The 25659-nt window shown below is 50.0% G+C and overlaps 1 protein-coding gene across 1 annotated transcript in view; it reads right to left on the reverse strand.

The window, feature by feature from the left end:
* The window catches only part of KSR2 (kinase suppressor of ras 2), a gene marked incomplete at both ends in the record, with an annotated part of 327481 nt that overhangs the window by 224322 nt on the left and 77500 nt on the right, over positions 1-25659 (reverse strand). The window contains 2 exons of the mRNA XM_080941337.1: positions 20197-20347; positions 24992-25132. Coding sequence (XP_080797463.1) covers positions 20197-20347; positions 24992-25132 — 292 coding nt within the window. The remainder of the gene's footprint in view (positions 1-20196; positions 20348-24991; positions 25133-25659) is intronic.

Below are 25659 nucleotides of genomic sequence, written 5' to 3' on the forward strand. Positions count from 1 at the left end.
TAAGCTCAGCTCTGGGGATGCAGACACTGGAGATACCCAGAGCAAGCCAGCAGGGTGGACAAGCCAAACCAGACATCTCTGGGTTTGGATTGATTCTCTGCTTCCGAATAAGAAGGGAGAGTGACTGAAGAAGACACATATCATTAGCTTCTGGTCTCCATGGGTATGTGCACACTTGTGCACACACACTTATCCATACGCTTGTGCACACTCTAATATGTCCATGTGCATCCACTTGTGCACATGCTTGTGCACACTTATGTATATGTATGCTCACACTTGTGTGCACAATTATGCCCATGCTTGTGCACACACTTGTGTGTGCATGCATGCACACTTGTGCACACAAACGGTTGTTTGGGCTTCATGAAACTCTCAAAACAGTAACAAACAAGAATCAAAAAACAAACAAGAAACCTCTGTGGGGGGCTTACGCAGCAGCAATGTGGATAGAGCGTTTGTCTGGGAGGCATGAAGCCCTGAGTTTAATGCCCAGCACTGCACAAACCAGGCGTGGGAGCTCATGTCATGATTCCAGCAACTGGGCGTTGGAGGTCCAGGGTCATCTCTGTCTACACGTTACACTCAGAGATCCTGTGTGAGAGTTAAAGAAATGTCCTTCTGGAGAAGAGGAGCCAAAGGCCCAGAGAGGCTAAGGAACTTCCCTCAGTGACCCAGCTGGTAACGAAACAGTTTTCAAAGCTCACATGACCAAGTCCACCATCTTTGTAGCACCTATTTTAGACTTGAGTGTGACCTCTGCCTCAGCTCTGTAGTCCTGGCTCAAGCATGCTAACCACACTTTAGAGAATTAACAGTGAGAGTCAGACAATCAGGGGTTTTATCACTACCATCTTGATGCCAAGAGTGTGGACTGTGTGCACCCTCAGTGGGGCCTGGCACTGGGCAAGCATCTCCCCAGACTCTTCCGTGGACAACACACCCTGCTTCCTAGTTTCTCCAGCTCAATGTACACTCAGAGAAAGTGGAAGCCACAACCAAGTTTGCTTGCCTCCTGCTGTCACACAGAATCCAGCACACGGCAGCCTTTCACTCCAGCAGAAGGCTTGAGGGTAAGAAATCTTTATGTAAAGCTTCTCAGCATCCTTGGGGAAAAGAGAGTCTGGACAAGCAATTCCACCGTTAATCCGACTGACTACCTGCTTACTACTTACTGAGTCTCCCAGGTCTATTCATTCTCTGAATTCCTGTGACAATCCCAAAGTGTGGGTGTTGGCCTTCTTCTCACTTCGTGGATGAAGGTGTGAGGGCTCTGGGCTTACTCAAAGTCAAGACACAAACAGTGCTTCCATCCCGTGGTTGGGCTACCCTGGACATTCTCCGGCTGATCTCGGTAGGCTAACCCCAAGACATGTCAGCTACGACCACAAGTTTCCAAAGAACACACAGAAAGCTCCCAGCTGTCCCCTGTAGAACTTGTCAAGTCCTTGTAGGAAACACCATAGTACAGAAACTCTGTCTGGGAGAGTTCCAGAGCTGGTGACATGTCCATGGTCACTTCTGAAAGTACAAAGTCAATCTCTAGGTCAGCGGATCTCAACCTATAGGTCACAACCCCTTCGAAGGCTGAATGGTCTTTTTACGGGGGTTACATATCAGACATTCTATGTATCAGATGACAGTTTCTTTACAATTTATAACAGTAGCAAAATTACAGTTATGGAGTAGCAATGAAATAGTTTAATGGTTGACGGTCACCACAGCATGAGGAACTGTATTAAAGGGTCACGGTGTTAGGAAGGTTGAGAACTGCTGACCTAGGACCTGAGGAACCTAGCCTGAGTTTAAACCAACCTGCTCTACCACCACCTGCAAATGGGGTAACCTTGGGATCCCCTCAGGACTGATGAACCAAGTCAACCATACTGTTCTCCTAGCTGGAACCAGTAAATGAAGACACAGAATTTGTCTTCCTTAGACCCCATCATTCCCCTTTCCCACTAACCTCACCCTCACTTTTCCTCCTCCAAACCCTGGTCCAGGTTTGTCCCTTGGGCTTGTCTCACTTTGACACATCCCCACGGCTCACCAACAGCTTCTCCTGCACCCAGGATTCCACAGCTATGGGGGTACCATTGTCTTTCTATCCATCTTCAATGTCCTCTGTTCTATGAATCCCCCACTTCCTCCTGCACTCAGCACCCCCAAATGTCCTGTCTCATCTGGCTGGTCGCCTCTGCAGCCGACACCTCCTCTGTACCTTCTTACAATGTCACAATTATCCCCAAAGATAAGACGCATCCCCACATCCCTACATCCCCATATCCCCACATCCTTACATCCCCATCCCCATATCCCTACATCCCCATATGCCCACATCCCCATCCCCACATCCCTACATCTCCACATCCCTACATCCCTACATCCCCACATCCCTACATCCCCATATCCCCACATCCCTACATCCCCATCCCCACATCCCTACATCCCCACATCCCTACATCCCTACATCCCCATATGCCCACATCCCCATCCCCACATCCCTACATCTCCACATCCCCACATCCCTACATCCCTACATCCCCATATGCCCACACCCCTACATCCCCATATCCCCACATTCCTACATCCCTACATCCCCACATCCCTACATCCCTACATCCCCATATCCCCACATCCCTACATCCCCATATCCCCACATCCCTACATCCCCATATCCCCACATCCCTATATCCCCATATCCCCACATCCCTACATCCCCACTTCCCTACATCTCCACATCCCCACATCCCCATCCCTACATCCCTACATCCCCACATCTCTACATCCCTACATCCCTACATCCCCATATCCCCACATCCCCATCCCCACATCCCCACATCCCTACATCCCCACATCCCCACATCCCCACATCCCTACCTCCCTATAGCCCTCGGATCTAACACAGGCTAAGTACAGCGAATGCTTCATAGACACAAAAGCAACTGAACCGATTTGTTCACAAACCCCTTGTGCCAGACTCAATCAGAAAACCACAGAGAAACACAGCCAAGGGGGGAATAAAAGAGCTCTGACAAGGTTTTCTGTAAGGGACAGGATAGAATATATTTGCTGTAACCACTGGGCCTTGCCCTTATAGCAGAAAGCAAAGGTAAACAATATGTAAATAAGTGGATTGGCTATGTTTCAATAAAACTTTATTTAAAATGGGAATGGTGAGGCCAGACTTGGTAGAGCCTGCGGGACCCTTAATTAGACTATTCGGTACATGTGGCATGAAGCTGACAGCCTCATTGTCAACAAAACATCCTCTATTTTCCTGTAGACATAGATGAGGGAGGAGAGAGAGACAGAGAGAGAGAGAGAGAGACAGAGAGAGAGACAGAGAGAGACAGAGACAGAGAGAGACAGAGAGAGACAGAGAGAGAAGGAGAGAGACCCCTCTGGCCCTTAAAGCAGCCATAGGCAGAACAAAATTCAACCAAAGAGTGAGCAGCGGATTCATCTACAGAGACACGGTGACTTCAGCCACCAACAGAAGATTCCAGAAGACAGGGCACTGTTTAGGGCATTACCATTTCTATTATTCCTATTACTGATGCTGTCACTTCTGTTGATGCGTCCTGCCCTAACCAATGTCTAGAGAAAGAAAGAAAACAGAAGCAAAAATTAGCTGCAGGGCAGGGGGTGGGAGGGGAGCCGAACCCAGCGGAAATTTAATTAAATAAATAGATTTCTTGACTAGAAGAGAAAGGAGATGTGACATGTTCCCAAATCCGACTTCCTGCAAGCCCGTTTCCTGGAGAAGGGGGCAGAGCAGAGAAATGAAAACTAGCCTCACCCCAGAGCAAGCGACTCTCCGGTGTCCCTCTCTCACACTGCTCAATCACACCCGACCACACGGGGCGGGGGCACCTTTCTCTCTCTTACCCTTCACCAATAAACACACTGGCAGAGAAAGCCTGGCTTCTTTCTGAACTGCCTCCTGAGAGCTCACTTCTTAACTCACTCTCCCAAACAGCCTTGCATAACCTCTGTACTTCGAGATTCCATGCCTTGCCTGTTCCACGCTGACAAATGCACCATCTGGCCAGCCTCTCACTAGAAGCAGGAAGGGACAGCCAGGGCCTGCTCCTCTCTGCTCCTTTGTGGGCCTCGCTGCCATTCCTCATCCAGAAATTGGGGGCAAGAACACCAGGCTTGGGTTTGGAAAATTGCTCAGCAGGGGAAGGTGCTTTCAGCCAAGACTAGAGACCTGAGTTTGATCCTTGGAGTCCTCTCTCTGTGTGTTTCTCTGTCTCTCTGTCTCTTTGTATCTCTCTCCCCCCACACACCAAATTAATATAATGTTCTCTTTTAAATGTCCTAGGGCTGGAGAGATGGCTCAGCGGTTAAGAGCACTGACTGCTCTTCCAGAGGTCCTGAGTTCAGTTCCCAGCAACCACATGGTGGCTCACAACCTTCAGTAGTAAAATCCGATGCCCTCTTCTGGTGTGTCTGAAGACAGCTACAGTAAACCCACATACATAAAATAAATAAATAAATCTTAAAACCCTTAATCCACAAGTTTGGTATCTGGGGAGAGTAAACTGGAGTTGAAAGAAGATGCTGGAAGGACTGGGGATGGACTAAGACAGTTTAGGTGAGGGCACCATACAGCACACATAGTTCCTGTCTGGGTAGTGACAAGGTACCACTAGGCTGTGTGTATCTGACTTCATTTCATCCCCAAAACAGCCCCAAGAGTGGAGGTAATTGAGAGACCAAACAAAGAATAATATACCTTGCAGGTTAAAGTTCTATTTGCTTTTAGGACCGCTCAGAACAAGTTCCTGTTTTTCCTGTGTTAAGTCCTTCCAAGTTAAGGTTTCTGTTTGCAATCAAGAATAAGTTCCTTTCACTCGGATCAATGTAAACTGCAAAACATGTTTTTCAGCCTACACTAAACTTGGGACATGATGTATAAAGTCCTTCCGCTGTTCCTCCCCTTTCTCTGTATCTTTATAACAATGTATCAAGCTGACTCTCCCAACCCGGTGAACACCTTATCCCTCCTATAAAAAGGACTTCAAGAAGCCAGCAGAGAATTCTCTCCCAAATCCCTACTTATGGTGAGACCAGGATGGCCAGTCCTAGATGCGCCCCAAAATGCAGCTTGCTTTAAATAGACAGTTGTGGATTTGTCTTTTCTCCTCTTGATTCTCAGGTTTAACAGTATTTCCAGACCAGACAGTGCCAACAAAGAGAGTCCAAAAGGCCACAGAGCAATCACCCTGTGGAGTTCCAGGCACACAGTAGATATTCAATGGGTGCTGGTTCACACTGAATGTGTGCATGAGCCACATGCTAAGACCAGGTCATCTTGGTCACTCGTACCTCTACAGCCATTGAACCCACCTCTGTTTTCAAGGACTTACTTACAAAGACAATGGAGGATTTCTTTTTCCCATAAGGAGTTTGTATTATGACTCCTCAACAGGAGAGTCAGTTGAAGTGCTAACGGCCATAGATGTGGGTGTTTTTTTTTTAACATTTGTTTATTTTACTTGTTTCTGTGTTCATGTGCCTGCATGTGTAGAGATCAGAGGACAACCTACAGGGATGACCTTCTTCTACCATGTGGGTCTCAAGGCATCAAGCTTGTCATCAAGCAAGCACCTTGCTCTGGCGAGCCATCTCACCAGGCCCTGGCTGGCTTTTGTGCTCAGAGCTGACGCCCACATCTTGGGTACAATGCAGCCCATTAACAAGACTCCAGAGCAAGCCAGACTCTAAAGCCTTATTCCTCTACCCTCCCTCTTCCCCTCCCGCCTCACCAACGTGCCCCTGTTCCCATCTCCTCCTAGGACATCCAACCATCTGCCACCACTACCCAGACATGGCGAACACGCTGTCCTTGAAACAGTCGTCACTTCCACTCAGGGTGTGAGCCATCATTTCCACTCGGATGTGCCTCTGAATTCAGCCCGTGTTCTTCAATGAAACTCCAGAGATTTCAGACAAATCTGACTAAAGCCAGACAGGTGACCTTGGCCAAGCTTTCTCGATTCAAGACTAAGGCGACCGTGGCAGCCACAGACTGAGCTCCTCCGGGCAACACTGGCTTCATGACTGTCCCGTGTGCAGCCTTGGTCATCCATGTCTCTGAGCTTAGCTCTTCTTGTACAATAGCCAGGGAAAGATCTGCCTGACAAGGCCGCGGCTCTGGGGGTCCCCACAGAAGAGCTGTTGCACACTGCATGCTGAGCCCATTGTGGACATGAATCAACTCCTCACTGATCATCAGGGAAAGACAAGCATCTGTGCAGAGTTATTCAAAAGGAGTACATTTCATATCCTTTCCCCATTCATTGGCCCTGGAAATATTCCAGAAAGACCTGGGGACCCCAAGCCTTTCTTCGGAATATCACACACACACACACACACACACACACACACACACACACACACACACATACACCATCCCAACCATTTCTGGTCCCTACAAGCTGCTGTAATACCTTAGCTAAAAGAAAAAAAAAAAAAAGGAAGGAAAAAGAAAAAGATCTGGACTTAGAACTACCACATCCAAACAACATACCTTCAGGACATACAGCATAAGCCCTGGACTCAAGATTACTTCCTCTTCTCCCCAAAACTCTTTGGCACAAAGGTCAAATGGCAATGGGAGGAGCTGTGACCCTTCCTCCCAAACACACCACTCCCCAAAACAACATGGGAACTTGAACCTCACTTTCTCCCAGCAGGGATCTCACTAACTTCCACCTTGCAACATAGATGGGCTTTTTACAGATTTATTTTCATCTAATGTTTGCCTGAATATTATATGTGCACAGTGTGTGCAATACCTGCTGAGGCCAGAAGAGGGCGTCAGATCACCTGGAAGTGGAGTTGCAGGAGGTTGTGAGCCACCAGGTGGGTAGTAGGAACTGAACCCAGGTTCCCAATTAAAGAAGCCAGTGCTCCTAACCACTGAGCCATCTTTTACAACCCAAAATGGTCCAAAAAGGCATTAAAAACTATTCCCGAGCTGTGACACCGTGCAGAAAAAAGGAATGCCAAGCAGATTCGTAACTTGGCATCTGACGCATGAATACAAAGAAGCTGGGAAGCAGGAGGCAGGAAGGAAGTCAGAACAGAGCGCCACCCTCCTCTTAGGACCCTGAAAGTTCACGGGACCTGGGAGGATCCCTGTTCTGGGCTCCTGTAGCCCCTGGGCTTCTCCAGTCTTTGGAGAGATTGATCAATGGTGGTACCGATAAATGAGCAGTTTGCTACTGTTCACTGTACTAATGATAACTGCAGATGCTCGTTACCACGCTGTGCTGAGCCAAGCGGCACGAGCTATGGCCCAAAGAAATTCATTTCCAAAGATCAAAGCGGTGAAACAAAGCATGAGGAGGTGGCCCAGCCGCCACCTGAGTGACAGAGCAACTTCAAAGGGAGAGCGGGAGACCCCGCTCCGAGGCTTGGCATGGTTATTCCCGCAGAGGCCAAGAGACCCAGCCTGTCTCCAGGAGTGTCACAAGACACCAAACCCAGGGTGGCCAGTGGACAGGTTCCCATCACCGTGGCTCCAGCTCTAGCTCCCCAGATCGACCAGGGGGGCTGTTTGCCATCAGATCTGATAGAAGGCATGACTGTCCCCAGGGAGATGGTGTGTGTCTGCATGCTGATAGTCCGCATCTATGTGTGTGCGCATGTGTGTGCGTGTGCTCATGTGTGAACACACATGCACATTTCTGAGTGTTTGTGTACGCCTGAGCACGGCTAAGTGTCTGTGTATCTGTATGTGATTGTGTGTACATACATTCGTGTATGCCTGTGCACATGTATGTACACACTGGTGTGGGGGGAAGGGTGTGTCAAAATCCACAGCTTTCATCTGCTTCCGGTTAATTGGACTATGACTCTCCCTCCCCGGGGAGATCCAGACTCTAACCCTCACAGGCCCTTCACCCCAACTCAGTTACAGCTTCCTATGCCTTTGGCAGGACCTCAGCCCCCCACCCCCCACCGCAATCGCCTGGCTTTCCTCTAGCTTCGGAGCACATCAGCTGTCATCTCGATGGTCACCGGCATCAGCCCATCGCTGTGGAAACCCCACCGCACTGAGAAGTCGGTCCATGGTCCCAACCACAGCAATCTGCCCCCAAGAAGTGCTGGTACTGCCGGGTTGTGTGTCCTTGTCTGCTCAGCCGTTTGTTTCCTGGTACTGAGGATGGAATCCAGGACTCCCAAGCCTGCAGTTCATCCCTGGATGCTCAGAGGCGCTTCTGATCAACAGGACAGGTGAAGAGGGTCAGGCCCTGCTGACACCGCCTAAGTAAAAGCCATGAATGTGCACCACCCAGCTCCCCTCAATAACCCAGGCCCCCGAGGTTAACCGCAATGGGGGACACTATGAGACGGCCCCACGACTATCCGGAAAGGCCAGGAACACTTCCCACCCCACAGCTCCCAGCCGGTGACACTGATGCTGAGTCCTGATGCCCCACCTGTCCCCAGAACAATTTGTATTAAGAAAGAACAACCATTTTACAAGGTGACAGTCCCCAGCCTGCAAGTCCTCTAGGCTGGAAACGCATTCCCTCCGGGGACAAGTGACATGTGACACACCATGGGCGACTTTCGCAGCTATGTTACAAAAAGATCGACTATGACTCTGCCGGTTTTTTTTTTTTTTTTTTTTTTTTTTTTTTTGTTGTTGTTGTTGTTCTAAAACACTACCGGGGCTCAAGTGTGCTCCCTCCATCCGCAGTGAAATGGGTTTGGCTCACCAAGTTCACAGGATGGCTCAGCCCTGGACACAACAGCCTTCTAGAAACCCGCCTCAGGAAGGCTGTGCAGACACAGCTCTGGGGCCTGAAGTCACTGAGGAGGAATTTGGACCAGCCCACTTTCTTCAGGTCTGTGGTTTACAGCTCTAAGTAAGACCCAAGAGCCCACGGGGGACTATACTCACTGCAAAGATGGAGCCCCCTCCATGTGCCCTAAAAGTGCCAGGGCCAGCAGGAGGCTGGGACTACATGTTCCAGGCACTGGCCCCTTTTATTTCTAACAGGACATTGGAAAGAGCCAGAAAGAGCTGGAAAGACCTGAGAACAGGATCTGAGACTAGCTCCAGCCATGAACATGTCCTCCCAGAGCGGGTCAGTGGGTCAGCGGGTCAGTGGGTCAGTGGGTCAGTGGAGCTATTGGGGAGAGAAGGAACAAGCCCCTCTCTCACACGCAGCAGAGCCACAGGCTGGCCAGGGCAGGACCAGGCCCCGTGTTACAGGCCAAGGTGCAGGTCAGCGCTGAAGCCAGGGCTTGTCCCTTTTCTCCCTAATAGTTCTGCTGACCCGCTCTGGATGGGCGTCTCTGCAGCTGGAGCCAGCCCCAGACCCCACCCTCGGGTCTCACCAGCTCTGTCTGGCTCTTTTCAGTGTCCTATTGAAGAAGAAGAAAAAAAAAAGGAGGAGGAGGAGGAAGGAGGAGGAGGAGGAGAAAGGAGGAGGAGGAAGAGGAGGAGGAGAAAGAGGAGGAGAAAGGAGGAGGAGGAGAAGGAGGAGGAGGAGGAGGCAGAAGAAGAAGAAGAAGAAGAAGGAGAAGGAGAAGGAGGAGAAGGAGAAGGAGGAGGAGAAGAAGGAGAAGGAGGAGAAGAAAAGAAAAGAAAAGAAAAGAAAAGAAAAGAAAAGAAAAGAAAAGAAAAGAAAAGAAAAGAAAAGAAAAACAGAAGGAACCACTGCCCAATTTCTCCCTGCCTGCTTCAACTCCATCTTTATCGGCTGGTGCCTGGGAGAGAGGACACTTCCTTTTTACAGCTTAATTGGCCTTGAGAGTAGAGCAGGGCTTGGGTGACAGGATGCTGAGATGGGGAGAGTGACAGCAAGGTCCTTTCTGAGCAGACCACAGTGGACAGAAGGTGTGAACCTGCTCAGACATCCGCAGACCAGGGAAGAGACCAAATTGCAGAGCCCCTCCTCGGTGTCAGCATGCTCAGTCTGTAAATTACATCCACAGTGGTTACCTGTTGTGTCTGGACCCAACCTTCCCTACACCCTGGGACTCAGTCTCCCCCCCCCCAGCACCCCCCCACCCCGATTTCAGAAGATTTAACTCCAGTCCCAGTTTGTGATGCAGCTCTTCAAGGGGCTTGGGAGTCACAGCAAAGGAAAATTATTAGACAGCACCTCCTGGTGGACACATGGGGTAGTGCAGCATCACAAGAGCACCTCCGGGCGTTTGAAGGTGCTAGAGTCAAACAGACAAAGCAAATATACAAGCCTGCCATTCCGTTCTGTGGCTCACGGTGCTAATGTAAGCACAAGGTCCCGGGACGGTACCACTGAACAGTCTATCTTCTCCTTACAGGGTGGCCTGGAATCCAGTTACAAAGCAAACCATGCATGCCCGATCTCTTCTCCACAAAGTGACTGACGGAGCAGGAGAAAATAAAAGCTCAAAAAAGAAAACCGGTTCCAGTGATGTCACTCACTACACTGAGCACTGCTTCCAAGGGCAGGGCTGACATGGGGGAAGGAGGTCCCCCACTCAATGTGCTAACCTAGCCTAACAGCTCTCTTGTGGGGTGGGAGGAAAGGGTAGAGTTCCTTTGGGAATGTGAGGTGGCCCTGTATTCCAAAGTCCCTTTGGGATACAGCCTACATTTCCCAAAGGGGAACAAGGGGCTTCTCTGTGGGAATGACATTTAGAAAGCTCTGTCCACGTCCCTGGCACCTCGACATGCTAGAGAACACTGTTTTGAGGGTCACAGACAACCTTCATGGAAGCACCTGCTTGGGGTGAGTGACGGCTGGCTTTATGTCAGCCTTAATACATGCACGATTAGTCTGGGAAGGAACTTCAATTGAGAAAATGCCTCCATAAGGTAGGACTGTACACAAGCCTAGAAAGCATGTTCTTAATTAGTGATCAATGGAGGAGGGCCCAGCCCATTGTGGGTTAGTCGGGGTTTCTAGTCCTCCACAAACATCATGACCACAATGGGCTGGGCCCTCCCCACCTTGATCAAGAGTTGTGAAAATGCCTTACAGCTGGATCTCATGGAGGCATTTCCTCAAGGAAGGCTTGTTTCTCTGTGATAACTCCAACCTGTGTCAAAATGACACAAAACCAGCCAGTACAGTGGGTGAGGCCATCCATGGGCCGGTGGTCCTGGGTTCTATAAGAAAGCAGGCTGAGTAGGCCATGGGGAGCAAGCCAGTCAGCAGCACCCCTCCATGGCCTGTGCATCATCTCCTGCCTCAGGGCTCCTGCCCTGCTTGGGTTCCTGTCCCAACTTCCTACTGTGTGAACGTGTGGACCTAATAAACCCTTTTCTCCTCAAGTTGCTTTTAGTCCTGGTTAGCACAGCAATAGTAATCCTAAATACAACAGGATAAGATTTATACGGGTCCACTATTTGGTATTAGCTGTGTCACCCAGGGCAAGTTCTAAACCTCTCTGGGCATGTTCCTTATTTCGGACCCCCTTGAGCATCTCTACCTTAAGCTCCCTGTGAATGCCAGCTCTGCACGGTGCCCCACACCGAGTGTGTAACAGTCTGCACACCACAGCCCACAGTATTCTCACAGTATGCTCATCCACACCTCCCTAGGCTCTCCCCTTAAAGGAAGTCCTTCTCCATATTACCCCCAAATCCCTCCCACTTTAGTGTGTGTTTTATTTAACACTTTTTTTCTCACATTCTCTCTCTTTTTTAAGGTTAACAAATGTTTCCTCTAAAGTGCCAGATAGTAAATATTTCAGGCTTTGTGGGATGCACAGTCCTTGCCACGCCATACATTTCTGGTAGTAATAGTAAAAACACAGTAGTCAGACGTGTGGGTGCATGCCTATGGTCCTGCTGAGGCAGGAGGATTAAGATTTAGAAGATAGCCTGAGGCCCTATTTCAAACATGCCTTAGACAACATGCAAATATATGGCAATAAGCTAATAAAAGCTGATTTTAAAAATCGAAGAGTAGGCTATGGGCCAGCAGAGAGAAGACCGGCACTTGCTTTTGTCCCAGCAACGGAACAGGCTTTTCCTCTCTTCTCTTCCAGGAGAAACTTGCAAATAGCTCCTAGCTCCCTCCCTCTGCCTTCCCGGGAGGGATGGTGGGATCAAATCAGTTCACTGGCTTCTTAGAACGTTCAATACTTTTGTTCCTACGTTCAATCATTTGTAGTAAAGGGGACGCACATCCTGGGACAAGCACTGTCTCACTGAGGGACCCATGTGACACCTCCCTGCTCCTTGGTTCTTAAATAGAGTTTAAAGCAGAATAAAACTAAGTGACATCACTTTCAAAGTCGGCTTGGAAGCGCACAGGACATAGACACTTGCAACATTGTTACTGGTTTTTGTTTGTTTTGCTTTTGCTTTCAGGGGATGGGCCTGGTGTCCGGAATAAGCGGAATAACCGTCTGAAGTGCGAGATTTGTAGAGCTAACAGATACAAAATAGCAGCTTTGTGGGCTGGAGCAGGTGTGACCCAGGAGGGCTGCCTGGGAATGGTGGCTTTTAAGCTGCTACATCCTGGAGTGTCATCGTGTGGAGTTGCCAACTTGGGGCAAAAATTGTCCTCAGGGAACACCGGCCTGGGAGGGGTATGAATGGAGGCTTACACCAGGAGTGAGCCTCTAAAAACCACGCTGAGAGGGGCGTACCACCGGAAGTACAGACCATCTTCAAAAACCAAATGGAAGAGGATTATAATCAAGAGGAGCAGGTCTCCCTTCGGACTTCTTAAATGTGAATGATATGCAAATTAGACCCCATACCCTGTTGGGTATGTTTTTTTCATCTTTTCTTCCCGAACACCCTGGGTATTTCTCTGTCCATGACTATGCCTGGCTGTAAACCAGGGAAAGCGGCACGAGGAAAGTTCAAGGGCTGCGGCAGGACTTCGACTGTGAGGAACCACGCCAAAAATAGTGCATCCCAAAGTAATGCTACCTTCCCCGTGCTCCCTGCTACACAGGTTCGCTGCGGTTTATTGCCTGAGTTACTTATCTTTGCGGATCTGGGGATAGCAGCCAGGGTCCTTGTAAGGGCACCTCGAGCCTCTGCCAGCCAAGCCACGCCCCCAACTCTTCACCACGTTCTCTAGTCAGGCCCCACCCTCTCTCAGACCACAGCCTGGAGGGACAGAGGCTGGCCAAGAGAAATGCTCGCCTGCCCACCACAGAGAGGTCTCTCTCCTTGCGGAACCTGGGTTTGGCCTCCCACCTGTGGGGTCCTCCGGGCTAGTGGTCTTGCGGGCAGACATGGTCAGCTGGAACACGGTGATGTGGCTGCTTCCTTTTGTCTCCTGGCCTAAGCTATTCTACCCCTGAACCCACAAAGGGCTGATTCTCTGGGCAAATGAGGACACAGAGATCAGTCAGAGTTAAAAGAAAGCTGCACCTGTTGCCCTGCTATCAAAGAGCCTCTACTCAGAAGTTAGACAGACCTGAGTTCAAACATCGCTTTTGGTACTCGGCTGCTGTGTGACTCCACACAAAGAATGAGCCTCTCTGTGCCCCATTTCTTTACAAGGAAATGAAACCTCCCTCCCCTGGACTCCACGTGATTGTGGGGAAGACTCTGAGAGTCAGTGCTGTGGGTGATGGTCCAGCCTGGGAACTGACCCACCTCAAACAAAAACACGACCACGTAATGAGGCAGAAACTGCCTGAGACAGACGCAGGGCTCTTCCTAAGAAGGAGACTTTGAGCTGAGATCAAAACAGTAAGGAACCAGCCAGGGGAAGACCAGGGGAACAGATTCCGAGCAGAATAGGGCATGCAAAGGTCCCGGGGCAGGCCCAACTCAAGGAGAAGGCTGAGTGGGTTGTAATGGGCTACTGGAGGCATTATTAGGTCATGGGGTCGGACTGGAGGCATTATTAGGTCATGGGGTCGGACTGAAGGCATTATTAGGTCATGGGGTCGGAAGCCTGGAACTCCAGCTCTTCCTAAAGCATAAGCCACTGCTTGGTGCTAACGCACAGTCCTCAAAGATCTGCCCCACCAACCACGTGGCACAAGATTACTGTCAGTTGTGAACCTCTTACATCTTTATTTCCCGGGTACCAGGGACACAAATTCTGGTACCAGCTGCAGGTGGCAGGTGCATTTCCAGGGAGGCCTCTGGTCCCCAAGTCTTCAAAGCAATGGGTGAGCAAGAGAAAGGGACCAGTGAATGACCAACAGGAGGTGGAGGCCGCCCAGTGTGGATGGTGGGGAAGCCCTGAGCTGGGCAGGTCACCAGGGTGACTCTGAGCCCCAGATACGGACAGCCAAGGAGGAAACCGTCTGTCCTCAAAGAAGCCCAAGCTTCACAGGTAAGAGCTGTACTCTCATTCTTTTGGATGAGGGAGGAGGTGGGAGACGGGGGTGGGGTGGGAGACGGGGGTGGGGTGGGAGACGGGGGTGGGGTGGGAGGGGAGACAAATTTTTTAAATTTGAGGAAGACAACTAGAGCATGGGGTGTGCTGAGAATCTGTTTGTCACTGGGAGGTTGGGGGGGGGTGAACCGTTTGACCTTAACCAACCATTTACACCCCGATCCTGCAGCTGAGACAGCAGGGAGCACTGAAGGTACCCCGCACAGCAGAGGAGAGCGGACCCGACATGCCTAAAGCAAGCTCCTTCCATCTTTGATTCTGAGCTTCGTAGAACGGGATGGAAACCCTGCCCTTCTGGAAGCTTCTTCCACAGTTCCCAGTCAGCTCTGAAAGCCAAGCTTCCTGACAGTGACTCTCAAGTGAGCTCTCTCAGCCAACGCCCCTGGGACAATCTCCACATGAACCGTCTCCCTCCTGGATAGAGTGAGAGTGAGGTTCTAGAACCCTACACTCTTCTAGCTCCATGTTGGCCAGGGTGAAGTAGTCCCCATCACATCCTGGAGGCCACCTGCCCTTGGGGCAACGGAAAGTGTGACCCTGAGGTGCTGACCCTGTGCACCCTCCTTATCCTTCCCAACACCAGGTCCTCATGACCTGCTGTGACCTCAGGTAAACCAAATTGGCGAATCCCAGTCCAGTCAGAGAGCCTGTCACAAAATAAGGCAGGTAGCCACGTGACATGGGACCTTTGAAGTTATTTTTTGCTTTCACATGCATGCATACATACATATGCATATGAACACATACATGCACACACTCATACACACAGAGAGAGACTCTCTTTGCTGCAAGGAAAATTCTAGAAGTGTACAGGGTTAGTCACAGGCTGGAGAGACGGCTCAGTGGTTAGAGCACTGACTGCTCTTCCAGGTCCTGAGTTCAATTCCCAGCAACCACATGGTGGCTCACAACCATCTGTAATGGGATCTGATGCCCTCTTCTGGTGTGTCTAAGGACAGCTACAGTGTACTCATATAAATAAATTTTTTTTTAAAAATGTAAAGGTTTGTCACTAGCCACTGTGGCAGTGGGTCAGTAGAAATGAAGAAACCGCTCTCGATGGGGGAGCCTCGAGGTCCAGTTACCAGACAACTTAGGAACATGGGTCCCCAGGGGCAGAGGCTCCCTCTCATTGTGACCCTGGCCCCAGCACTGATGAAGCAGGGGCAGTCCCTCGGGTAGTGACAGGGTGAGCGGATGAGCCACGGGAACAGAAGCTCATCTGGGACGGGCTTCTGTCACCGTGTGCATGTGTCCTGAGAGGTGCTTCATGCACGGGAGGGACCCGAGAGTAGGCCCTGGGAAGAGGGGCATGGCGTCACGCCCGCACTCGCTGGTCCCTGTAGGCCTCTCTTGGAAGGGGAGCAGTTCTTCCCCCAGCCTTCTCCGAGTCAGAAGCAAGACGCACAATAGAGCAATCAGGACCGCTCTTCCAGGCTTTGTTCTAGTCAAAGAAGACGGTGGTACTGCCGGAGGCTTCTGGGGGCTCCATTCAAAGCCCAACTGGTTTGAAGCCACGGAGCATCTGAGGCTGGTCTATTTCAGGGCCTCTCTGCTTCCTGTTCCCTGCTGCAAGCTCTCCCCCAACCCGACTCTCAGGAGGGGCCGGGGGACCAAACGGGCCAGCGAGTGGGGGGGCATGGAGGACAGAACCCCGCCCCTGTCCCACTGTCCCCCAGCTCCATGAAGGATGCAGTACCTCACTGTGCTCTGAGAGGCTCCCCTGTGGTCCAGCCGCCACTTCTGTCTGAAGTCATGTGACTGACAAACATTCAGAGTGAGCGCTAGGCAGTGGCCTCTTGTCTGATGGGCACCAACCGCTTAGTAACCACACACACACACACACACACACACACACACACACACACACACACACACACGGAATACCTCACCCCCACTCACGCCAGCCCAACCAGTTTGTAGCAGCCCTGGGGGGTTCTCCATCCTCCCTCTCACCACAGAAGCCCGCGTGTCCCCACAACTGCCTGAAGAATCACTCACTTTAAGTCTCTCCACAAGCCCTGGTGCCCGAGAACGGCTGCCAGCCCTGGAAGCCCGGCAGGTACAGAGAAAGCACTTAGATCAGTCTGAACCTGTTAAGACCCCGTCACAAAAATAAATAAATAAATAAATAAAGTAAAATTTGAACCTAAAGGATCAAGAAATTAGAAACGGGAAAAAAAAGCAGCGAAGTAGCTGGTGGCACACCTTGTCCCCTGTGCATGTGACAGTCACCACTACCCCCTATCCCAAAGGTCCTACCACCTCATGGCCTGCTCCACTCTTTCTTCCATCCATGCCCCCTCCCCGTACCATGTACTGTGCCCGCTGCTGCCGCCGCTACTGCTGCTGCTTCGAAGACTGTCCCTGCTCCATCCTCACCCACACAGAACAAAACCACTTTCCCTTCCTGATTCCCCAGCGCACATCTCTACAGGGCAAACAGCACCGTGTGTGTGCACCAGCCAGCACTATCCAAGGAGTGTTTCCAGCCACCCCAGATCCATGGGGTTAAGCTGCCCTGCCTTGAAGAGGCTTCTGCGTTGAATGAGCAAGTGATTGATCTCCAGTTTCAGGCTCGGGCTGATCCAGCCAGCAGGAGACAGAGCAAAGGGTCCAGATTGCTCCCTGTGGGGCTTTAAAGTCACTGGGAGGGAGGAGCGTCAGCTTACTGGTTTGAGACTAGACTTTTTAGTTACACAGAAGGTGGGAAACAATTAGACCATCCAGACCCAAGGCTTCGGGAAGTAGTTACAATTGTTAAGGGCACAGTGTTAAAACAGAAAGGAGCCATGGTGTTTGACTAGATGCTGCCCCCTAGTGAAGGTGTACGGCAGGCACAGCATGCGGCTCTCCGGGTACTTTCTCCAACACAGATAAATTAATTCGACCTGGTCAGGACGCCCGGGACCAAGAGCGGGAAGGTCCTGCTTCAAAGACCAGAAGAGGTAGGAAAGGTGGGGAGGGCTCTACAGTACAGTCCTTGGGAGTCCCTGATGTACAGGGCATTCCAGGGGTCAAAGGTCAGGAGTCAGCTTCGTCTGTGGGGTCCAGAAAGGGTCTCTAGGGTTGGGGGAGGCTTTGGGTGTGAGGATGTAAGTGGGGAGGGACAGAGAGCACTGGACAGAGGGGACAAACCTGAGACAAGATGCCCACACCTCACCTGGGGTCCTGCAAGCTGGGGTTCATCAAGATTTTAGGGGCTGTCAGATGACTTGCCGGAGTGTTTGCCAGAATTAGGAGGACTGGAGTTCAGGTCCTGGCTTCCATGCAACAAGCCAGGCGTCAGGCACACGCCTAGAACCCCAGTCCTGAGGAAAGCAGAGACAGAAGGGCGGCTGGCTCCAACCTCGTGAGTCCCAGCTTCCGAGAGACCCTGCCTCTGGGAACAAACATGTGGAGAAGGAGGGAGGCGTGTGATTGACACCTTCCTCTGAGCCCTGGGCACCACACAGGTGACACATCCACTCACACAGACGCATACATACAGACACATACACAAACATACAAGTAATTCTAAAGTATACATGTTGGCGCTTGAAAGGAAGTAAGAACCCAAGTCCAAGCAGGGGCAACCCCTTAGGTGTCTTCAGTCTGGAGAGAGAGAGACGCTTCAAGCCCCTGCTGGGTTGTCATGGGCCAGGCGAGGGAAAGAGGATATCCAAGTCACATATTAAACGCTTACTGTTTACTAGATATTAACTTTCCCCCTGGGAGCAGATAACAGACAGAGGGTGCTCCGTCTTATGGGGGGAGGGGTGCCCAATGATAGGCAAAAATTAAGATGTCATGACATAGTTACCCTTGGGTACCACAGAAGGAGGCCGGTGGTAAGGAAACCCCAGCCGGTGGTGATTATTCCCCAAGAGGAATGGTACAACCTTGGTCTGTGCCACAAGAGTTGGGCAGAACAGCAACTCATAACCACCGGCGTTCCAAATCCAAGTCCTGACTCACAAGAATCGGGGAAATAGCACGCTGTTGCCATGGGAACTCAAGAAGGACCTGAGGCGGAGTGGATCTAGCAGCATGTCGGTAGTGTTGGGTTTTTGTTGTTGTTGTTGTTGCTTTTTTTTCCCTTTTTAAGATTAGTTTTGTTGTTTAGTTGGGTTTCGTTTTTTGAGGTAGAGTCTCACTAGGTAGCCCTGGGTGCTCAGCTTGCTAGGTAGACGAGGCTGGCCTCAAACTCAAGAGATTCAGCTGCTCCACCCTCTCCAGTGCTGAGACTAAGAGGTGTAAAATGTGTACTTTGGAATGTGTGTGTGCACGCATGCCCAGCCCCACCCTCATTTCTCTCTGAGCATATGACTTGTATGTGTATCTGTACCGGGATCTGTAGAGACCAGAACATCAGATCCCCTGGAGCTGGAGTTACTGGTAGTTGAGAGCCACCATGTGGGTGCTGGGGAGCCGGCCAGGATCCTCTGCAAGAGCAGTCAGCACACCGGACCCTCCGCTGTCCATCCTACCTGTAGACTGTTGCTTTTTCAGGCCACAGTTTACAACCCCTCAGTGTCCTGTGTGGGGTGGGGTAGTGGAGCTGAGTTCGAACACAGCCACAAGGAGAAGCAAACACATTCCTGGGCAGGAAGCTATTCCCGGGGTCACAGTGGGATTTGGTGCAAATTGGAAGGCGGTACGCATAAACGTGTCTACACGTCCGTGTGGAGACCAGAGTCAGCCAATCCCTTCGGTGGGACCCACCTTGTCTGTGGGGGTTCTTGTTTTTTATTTGTTTATTTTGTTTTATTTGTTTATTTTGATGCTGGCTCCCTCGCTAACTGGAACTGGCTGGGGAAACAGGGCTCCCTGACCAGCAGGCCTCAGGTATCGGTTAGTCATGCCTCCCTGGCCCCAGATGACCAACCTAAGCCACCGAAAACTGTCTTGTTCTTAACGTGGGTTCTCAAAATGGAGCTGAAGTCGTGAGGCCTGCACGCTGGAAACCTGTTCTGTCTGGTTCACTGCCGGGTCCCCCGCCCTCCTGGCATATTAACAGTCACTCCGTAAATGATAATTGTGGGTTGCATACTGACTAACCAGAGTAGGAATTAACAGATCCCGCCAGACCTGTGGTCGACGGCGCCACCGTGTGGTGAGAAGCGACAGTGCCGATATTTGTAAGAATGTGTAGGGAGCCCAGGAACAGAGAGCACAAGCTTCAGCCACATACAGTTAATGATCCGCTCGCACCACGGGTCTCCGTCATTTTTCTTTTGAGGCAGGGTCTCCGGTATCCCACTCCACCAATTAACTAAGCTACAGCTATAACCGTGCGTCACGGCTTTGAGCAACTGATTGGAACGAGCCAGGTGGAAATGGTGACATGTTTAGATCATAAAATAATAAGGAGGAGGCCACAGAACTTAACTTAGGAGGAAGTAATCTTATCCCTCGAATGGAGAGAGAGCGAGAGCAAGGGGGTGGAGGGTGAGCAATGTGTACTCGTTAACGTGGAAGGAGTGTGCCTAGAGAGTATAGAAAAATCACAACTTCAGGTCCCCGGCGCAGTTACAACCTGATTTCTATTACAAAGAATGTTTGTCCATAGAAATAACCAGAAATGCCATTCAGCACACGAAGCCGCTTCTGAGCGTCTCATAGGGGAAAGATGTTAGCCTCCCTTGTACATCCAAGATTCCCACATCTGGGCCATAATTATCCAGGACCCACACTGAGCCATCCTCTGCAGGGTGGGGTTCAGGCCCCGCCTACTTCCGCTTCTCACAGCCGTCCCCAAGTCGGCTTTGGTATCCAGAACGCACTCTCTTCCATGCTGGCCTACACAGGAAGCTGGAAGGGCAGTGGCCGACCAGCTGGGGCGCGGGGGACAATCCTGACCTCCTGGACTGCTCACCTGATTTGTGCACATTCCTGAGGCAGGAGAGTGAGGCGTTGAGCCGGGCGCACTCTTCCTGGTTGGCTCCATACTTCTCCACGGTCTCGCACACCTGCTCATCGGTCATCTCTAGGAGGTCCTCCAAGCTCAGCTGGTCAGGGGATATCTCCTAGAGGAGGGGACAAAGGCAGTCAGCTGGACATGAACCCCAGCGCCCTGCCCAAGGGAATGGAGTGGTGTCTCTCTACCGCCCTCTTGTGGCACTTTGGAGAACTGCAGACGGGAACAGCAGGGAGCCTCCACGCTGCTGCCCTCTATTGGTACCGGGTGAAAGATGCTCCACTAAACAAAAAAAAAAAAAAAAACGGCTGAATTTGGGGTTGAGTCTCCCACGTGCCACTTAGACAAGTCATTTAATTTCCCTGGGCCTGGCTCTTCTCACGTATAAAATGGAGTTGCTGAGTGTAGGTGCTCGGTCAGGAGGTGACCAACAGTCCAGCTCTGAAACCCGGGAGAGACAGACCCTGCTTCATACTTCTGTGAGCAGATGGTTCAGCTGAATTTGGCCAGGGGGGACTCAGAACAAGCCAGCTAGCCATAAAGCCGGGTCTCGTTGGCTGGCCTCCACTCTTGGCTTCCCTGCTGATGCGCTTACAGGGTCTGGGGGTCATATGCGGCTTTTAAGAACCTAAGAAGACCCATGGGTATCTTGGGGCTGGAAATGAATCTTGAAAATTACTGAGCACCGTGAGGCTGTGTGGTAAGGCTGGGGAACAGTGCAGAACAGAGAAAAGGAGCTCTCTGAAGAAAGGAGCTGGAGACAGAAGTGGGGTTCCCAGGTTGCGATGTGTTGTACAGGTGGCCCTTTCTCTGCCCTGCAAACCGTCCTCTCCTTAATGTCCTAAATGAGTCTCAACACTAACAAAAAATTCAAGCTTTGATTTTTACTCGCTTCCAAATGTCTCCACATATGCATATAGGAGTCTTCATTCATAGTGCCTATGGTAGCCAAGGACTTTACACATTCATAGTATGTTATTATTTAATAAGGCTTTTAAATCTATGTATGGGTGTTGATCCATAGGCGATAAAGTGGTCTCCTTCTGCCCTCTTGTGGCCATGACTATGTATTACAATAACACAGATTCACAGAAAGCAGCATCTATAAATTTCACAAATTCCATTTTTCACACTCAACACCCACCCCCCAAAAAAGCTGCAGGGCAAAGCCAACACCCAGACAGTGACTGTGAAGTCAGGACAGGGACGGGAGGTAGCAGCTGGATCACCTAGAGACAAGTAGGAACACATTGTAGGTAAGCCTTCTTCTGCTGGACATGCCAGGGTGAATGGTTAGAACGAGGCTGTTCTAGTTTGATCTCAGATGCTCTGACAAAACTCTCTGACCCAAATCAGCTTGGGAGGGAGGGTTTATGAGGCTTACACTTCCGGGTCACATTCTCCACTGAGGGTGCTGCTGTTTCTCTGGCTCACTACAGTCCAGGCCTGTCTGCCTAGGGATGGCACCGCCCACAGTGGGCTGGGCTCTCCTGCATCATTTAGCAATCAAGTCAATCTCCCTCAGATGTGGCCAAGGCTATCCTGATAAACACAATTACTCGGTTCTGATTTTTTTCAGGTGATTTAGACTGTGGAGTTGACAGTTGGTGGTCAGTAGGACAAATGTACAATCTAAAGCCCTCTGTAGGACCCAACTGTATATTTTAACACTATGACTTCAAAGTGTGTGTGTGTTTGCAAGCATTCATGTATGGTCAGATGACCCTGAAATGTGTGTTTGTGTGTGTGCAAGCACACATGTGTGGTAAGATTATCTGGAAGTGTGTATGTGTGTGTGTGTGTGTGTGTGTGTCTGTGTGTGTGGTCAGATTACTCAGAAGTGGGGGGGGAGGTCAGGTCACCCTAATGCTCAGGCTCATACATTTATGGCTGAAAGGTGAAGAAACCCTTAACAACAACAAAAAAAAAAAAAAAAAAAAAAAAAAAAAAAAAAAAAGGAAATTTGAGGGCTGGAGGGATGGTGCAGTGGTTAGAGCACTGACTGCTCTTCCAGAGGTCCTGAGTTCAATTTCCAGCAACCACATGGTGGCTCACGACCATCTGTAATGGGATCTGGTGCCCTCTTCTGCTGTGTGTCTGAAGACAGCTACAGTGTACTCACATACATAAAATAAATAAATAAATCTTTTTAAAAAATTGTAGATGCTTTGGTAAGATAATCTCAGTTGGGACAATGTTTTCAGGATTCAATACAGACTTTTTTATAATGCCACGAGATCATGTGAAAGTGAAAGCATGTGTGTACGTGTATGTGCATCTGTACATGTATGTGAGAGTGTGTGTATGTGTATGTGCAAATGTTTGTGTAAGTTTGTGAGTGTACGTGTACATGTGGATTTGGGGGGAGGGGCGTCCAGAGGTAAGCATGGATGCTTGTGGCTAAGCGTGCATGTGTATTGTGAATGTGTGTAATATGTGTACTGTGTGAGTGTATGTGTATATGTGTGTATGTGCATGTGTCTGTGTGCATAATTGTGTTTTATTGGGGAAGTGAATTAGACTCTCACACATTCCAGGTAAGGATTCTACCACTGAACTGTATCCTCAGCAAAAATGGTTGCCATTGCCTGCAGACCAGGACACCACAGCACAGATAAGTTAAACCCTTAGCCCAAGTCACACAGCAAGAGTGATGGACACAGCATTCGAACCCAGGGCATGTCTCACAGCTGTCTCCATAGCTCCTTTATGAGAGCGTCCTCTGCTGGACAGGCATGGGAACTGCAGGCAGGGAGCCTTCACACCTCACTGGAGAAATCTCGGAATCCCTTGCCTAGAGACAATGAGCTCCAAAGTGGGGAGCCTTGGGGACCAAAGGGGCTGCCAGCTGTGGTTCATCATATCAGAAAAGGATTCTCATCTATATAATCAGTACTTATAGCTTTAAAACCAGAGCTCTTGAGTCTCTAAAAAATAGGTTTTAAGACACTGGGTCAAAATAAAACTTTGAAGATTAGATCTCATCAGTCAAACAAAAGCTGTCTGCCCAACAGATAGTTTGAAGACCACACTTCTCAGCCCCTCTCTAGAAGACTTATCTCTGCCTTACCTGCCCTACAAGGGGCTCTTGGTAAATACATGCTTATATAACCCCAAAGCCTTTAAGAAGTACCCCCCAACCGTGCAGTTAAAATGTATCATTATGCTTAGTTTAACTGTCAACTGGGCACAATCCAGAGTCACCTACGGAGAGAGTCTCAATCAAGGATTGTCTAGATCAGTTTGGTCTATGGGCAAGTCTATGTGTGTGTGTGGGGGGGGGTGTCCTGGTTAATTAGTTAAGGTGGGAAGTCCTGCCCACTATGGGTGGCACCACTCCCTAGGCTTAAGATACCAGACTACAAAAAAAGGAGAAAGTAAGCCAAACACTGTCTCAAATTCATTCATTCTATCTCTGCTCAACAGTGAGTGTTACTGGCTGATTCATTTCACTCCCTGACTTCTGGCAGTGATGGGGTGTGTGACCTGGAATCATAAGCCAATCAACCCCAACACCCCCCCCAATTTGTTTTCCTCACAGCAACTGATTGGAAAGAAAACTAAAACCTGCCTTTCTCATTCTCTCCAAAGATATTGTAAGAACACACTGCTCCAGGCATTCTGGCCATCCTGGGAGTGAAACTGGGGGTGCAGAGGTTCACACAGTGCTGGTGTGTGTGTGTGTGTGTGTGTGTGTGTGTGCATGTTTGTGTCTGTGTGCGTATCTGTGTGTCTATGTATCTGTGTGTCTATGTGTCTATGTGTATGTGTGTGTCTGTGTGTATGTGTATGTATGTGTCTGTGTATATGTGTGTGCTTGTGTATGTGCCTTTGTGTATACATGTCTGTGTCTATGTATGTGTCTGTGTGTGTGTGTCTGTGTGTATATTTGTGTCTGTGTGTATATGTGTCTGTGTATGTATGTGGGTCTGTGTGTGTGTTTGTGTGTGTGTCTGTGTGTATATATGTGTCTGTATATATATATGTGCCTGTGTGTATATATGTGTCTCTGTGTATATATGTGTCTGTATGAATATGTGTGTCTGTGTGTAAATGTGTGTCTGTGTCTATATGTGTGTCTGTGTGTAAATGTGTGTCTGTGTCTATATGTGTGTCTGTGTCTATATGTGTGTCTGTGTCTATATGTGTATCTGTGTCTATATGTGTGTCTGTGTGTGTGTGTATGTGTGTGTGTATACACGCTACACTAGCTGGTGAACACCAAGGATCCACTTGTCTCTGCCTCCCCACCCTACTGTAACAATTGCATGCTTTCCCACTCAGCTGTTGTGTGTGGGTTCTAAGGATTAAATGCAGGCCTTACCCATTATCCTGAGTCTCTGAGATCTAATATGGCGGCACTGGTCACAGTAATCTACATTAAATACATTCAAAATCCAGATCCTTGGTCCCACGCATGAATTCCAGTCTCAGTGCTCCGTGAGCTCAGGAGCCCATGGCTGCCCCATCAGCACAAACACTGAGCAAAAAGTCCATAATCGATGTGGTGGCTCAAAGTGACTCTAAGTGGCTGAGCTGAACAAAGTCCTGACTCCAGAACTTCTCCCTTAACAGCCCCTCTCAGATATATCTGAGATCCTGTAAGCCTTCATCCAGCACATACTGAAGGCCTACTGAGTGCCAGGGTCTGTACTGGATATATCCCAAACCCTGTCATCGAGGAAGCAGTGAAGAATGTGGTCTCTGGCCCATAAGGGTCATGGGGGGCAGGGGACAGGGCTGGCACAGTCACCTCCAGGACTTCCTTTCGCACGTCCACGATCCGGAACCAGTGGCGGAGCTGGGGGAAGCCGTCCAGTTCGGCATTGCGTTCCTGCAGGGCCACCTTCTTCTTACAGGACAACTGTCGGCTGAAGTACTTCACCAGCTTGCTCTGCAGAGACAAGGACACATCTCAGAGGTGCTGCCCTGGGGAGCAGGGGTGAGAAGCCCTGATATCATCCACCAACCCCAGCTAACTCTATGGTAAAAACGGTTTGCGCCACAATGAGATCCAGCCTCCTCCCTCTGAAACGGTTCCTGTGAACTTGGCCTGCAGCGGACAAATCTGGGAGGTGGGAGGTGATGCCCAGACGAGAATCAGACGGCGGTACCACCCTTAGAAGGGATTACCACAGTTCTCAAAAGGCCAGCCTAGTTCCCTTGGAAGTGGGTGGTTAAGATGCTTGCTCCCGCTACAGGCAGCCATTCCACCCCTCCTCCACCAGGTTACAGAGCAGCAGGCTGTCTGGACCTTCCAGCAGGCAGAATCGTAAGCCAAGCACATTTATTTTCTTTATAAAGTGCCTGGCTTCTGGTATCTTGTTACGGCACCACAACAAGGAACTAAGATGCCACCCACATTCTCGCTGTGTTGGTGAAGGTGGGCAGACAGTCCTTGGTGTCCTGCTGTGGTGGTTA

Source organism: Micromys minutus (genome assembly GCF_963924665.1).
Source record: "Micromys minutus genome assembly, chromosome: 29".
NCBI lineage: Eukaryota > Metazoa > Chordata > Mammalia > Rodentia > Muridae > Micromys > Micromys minutus.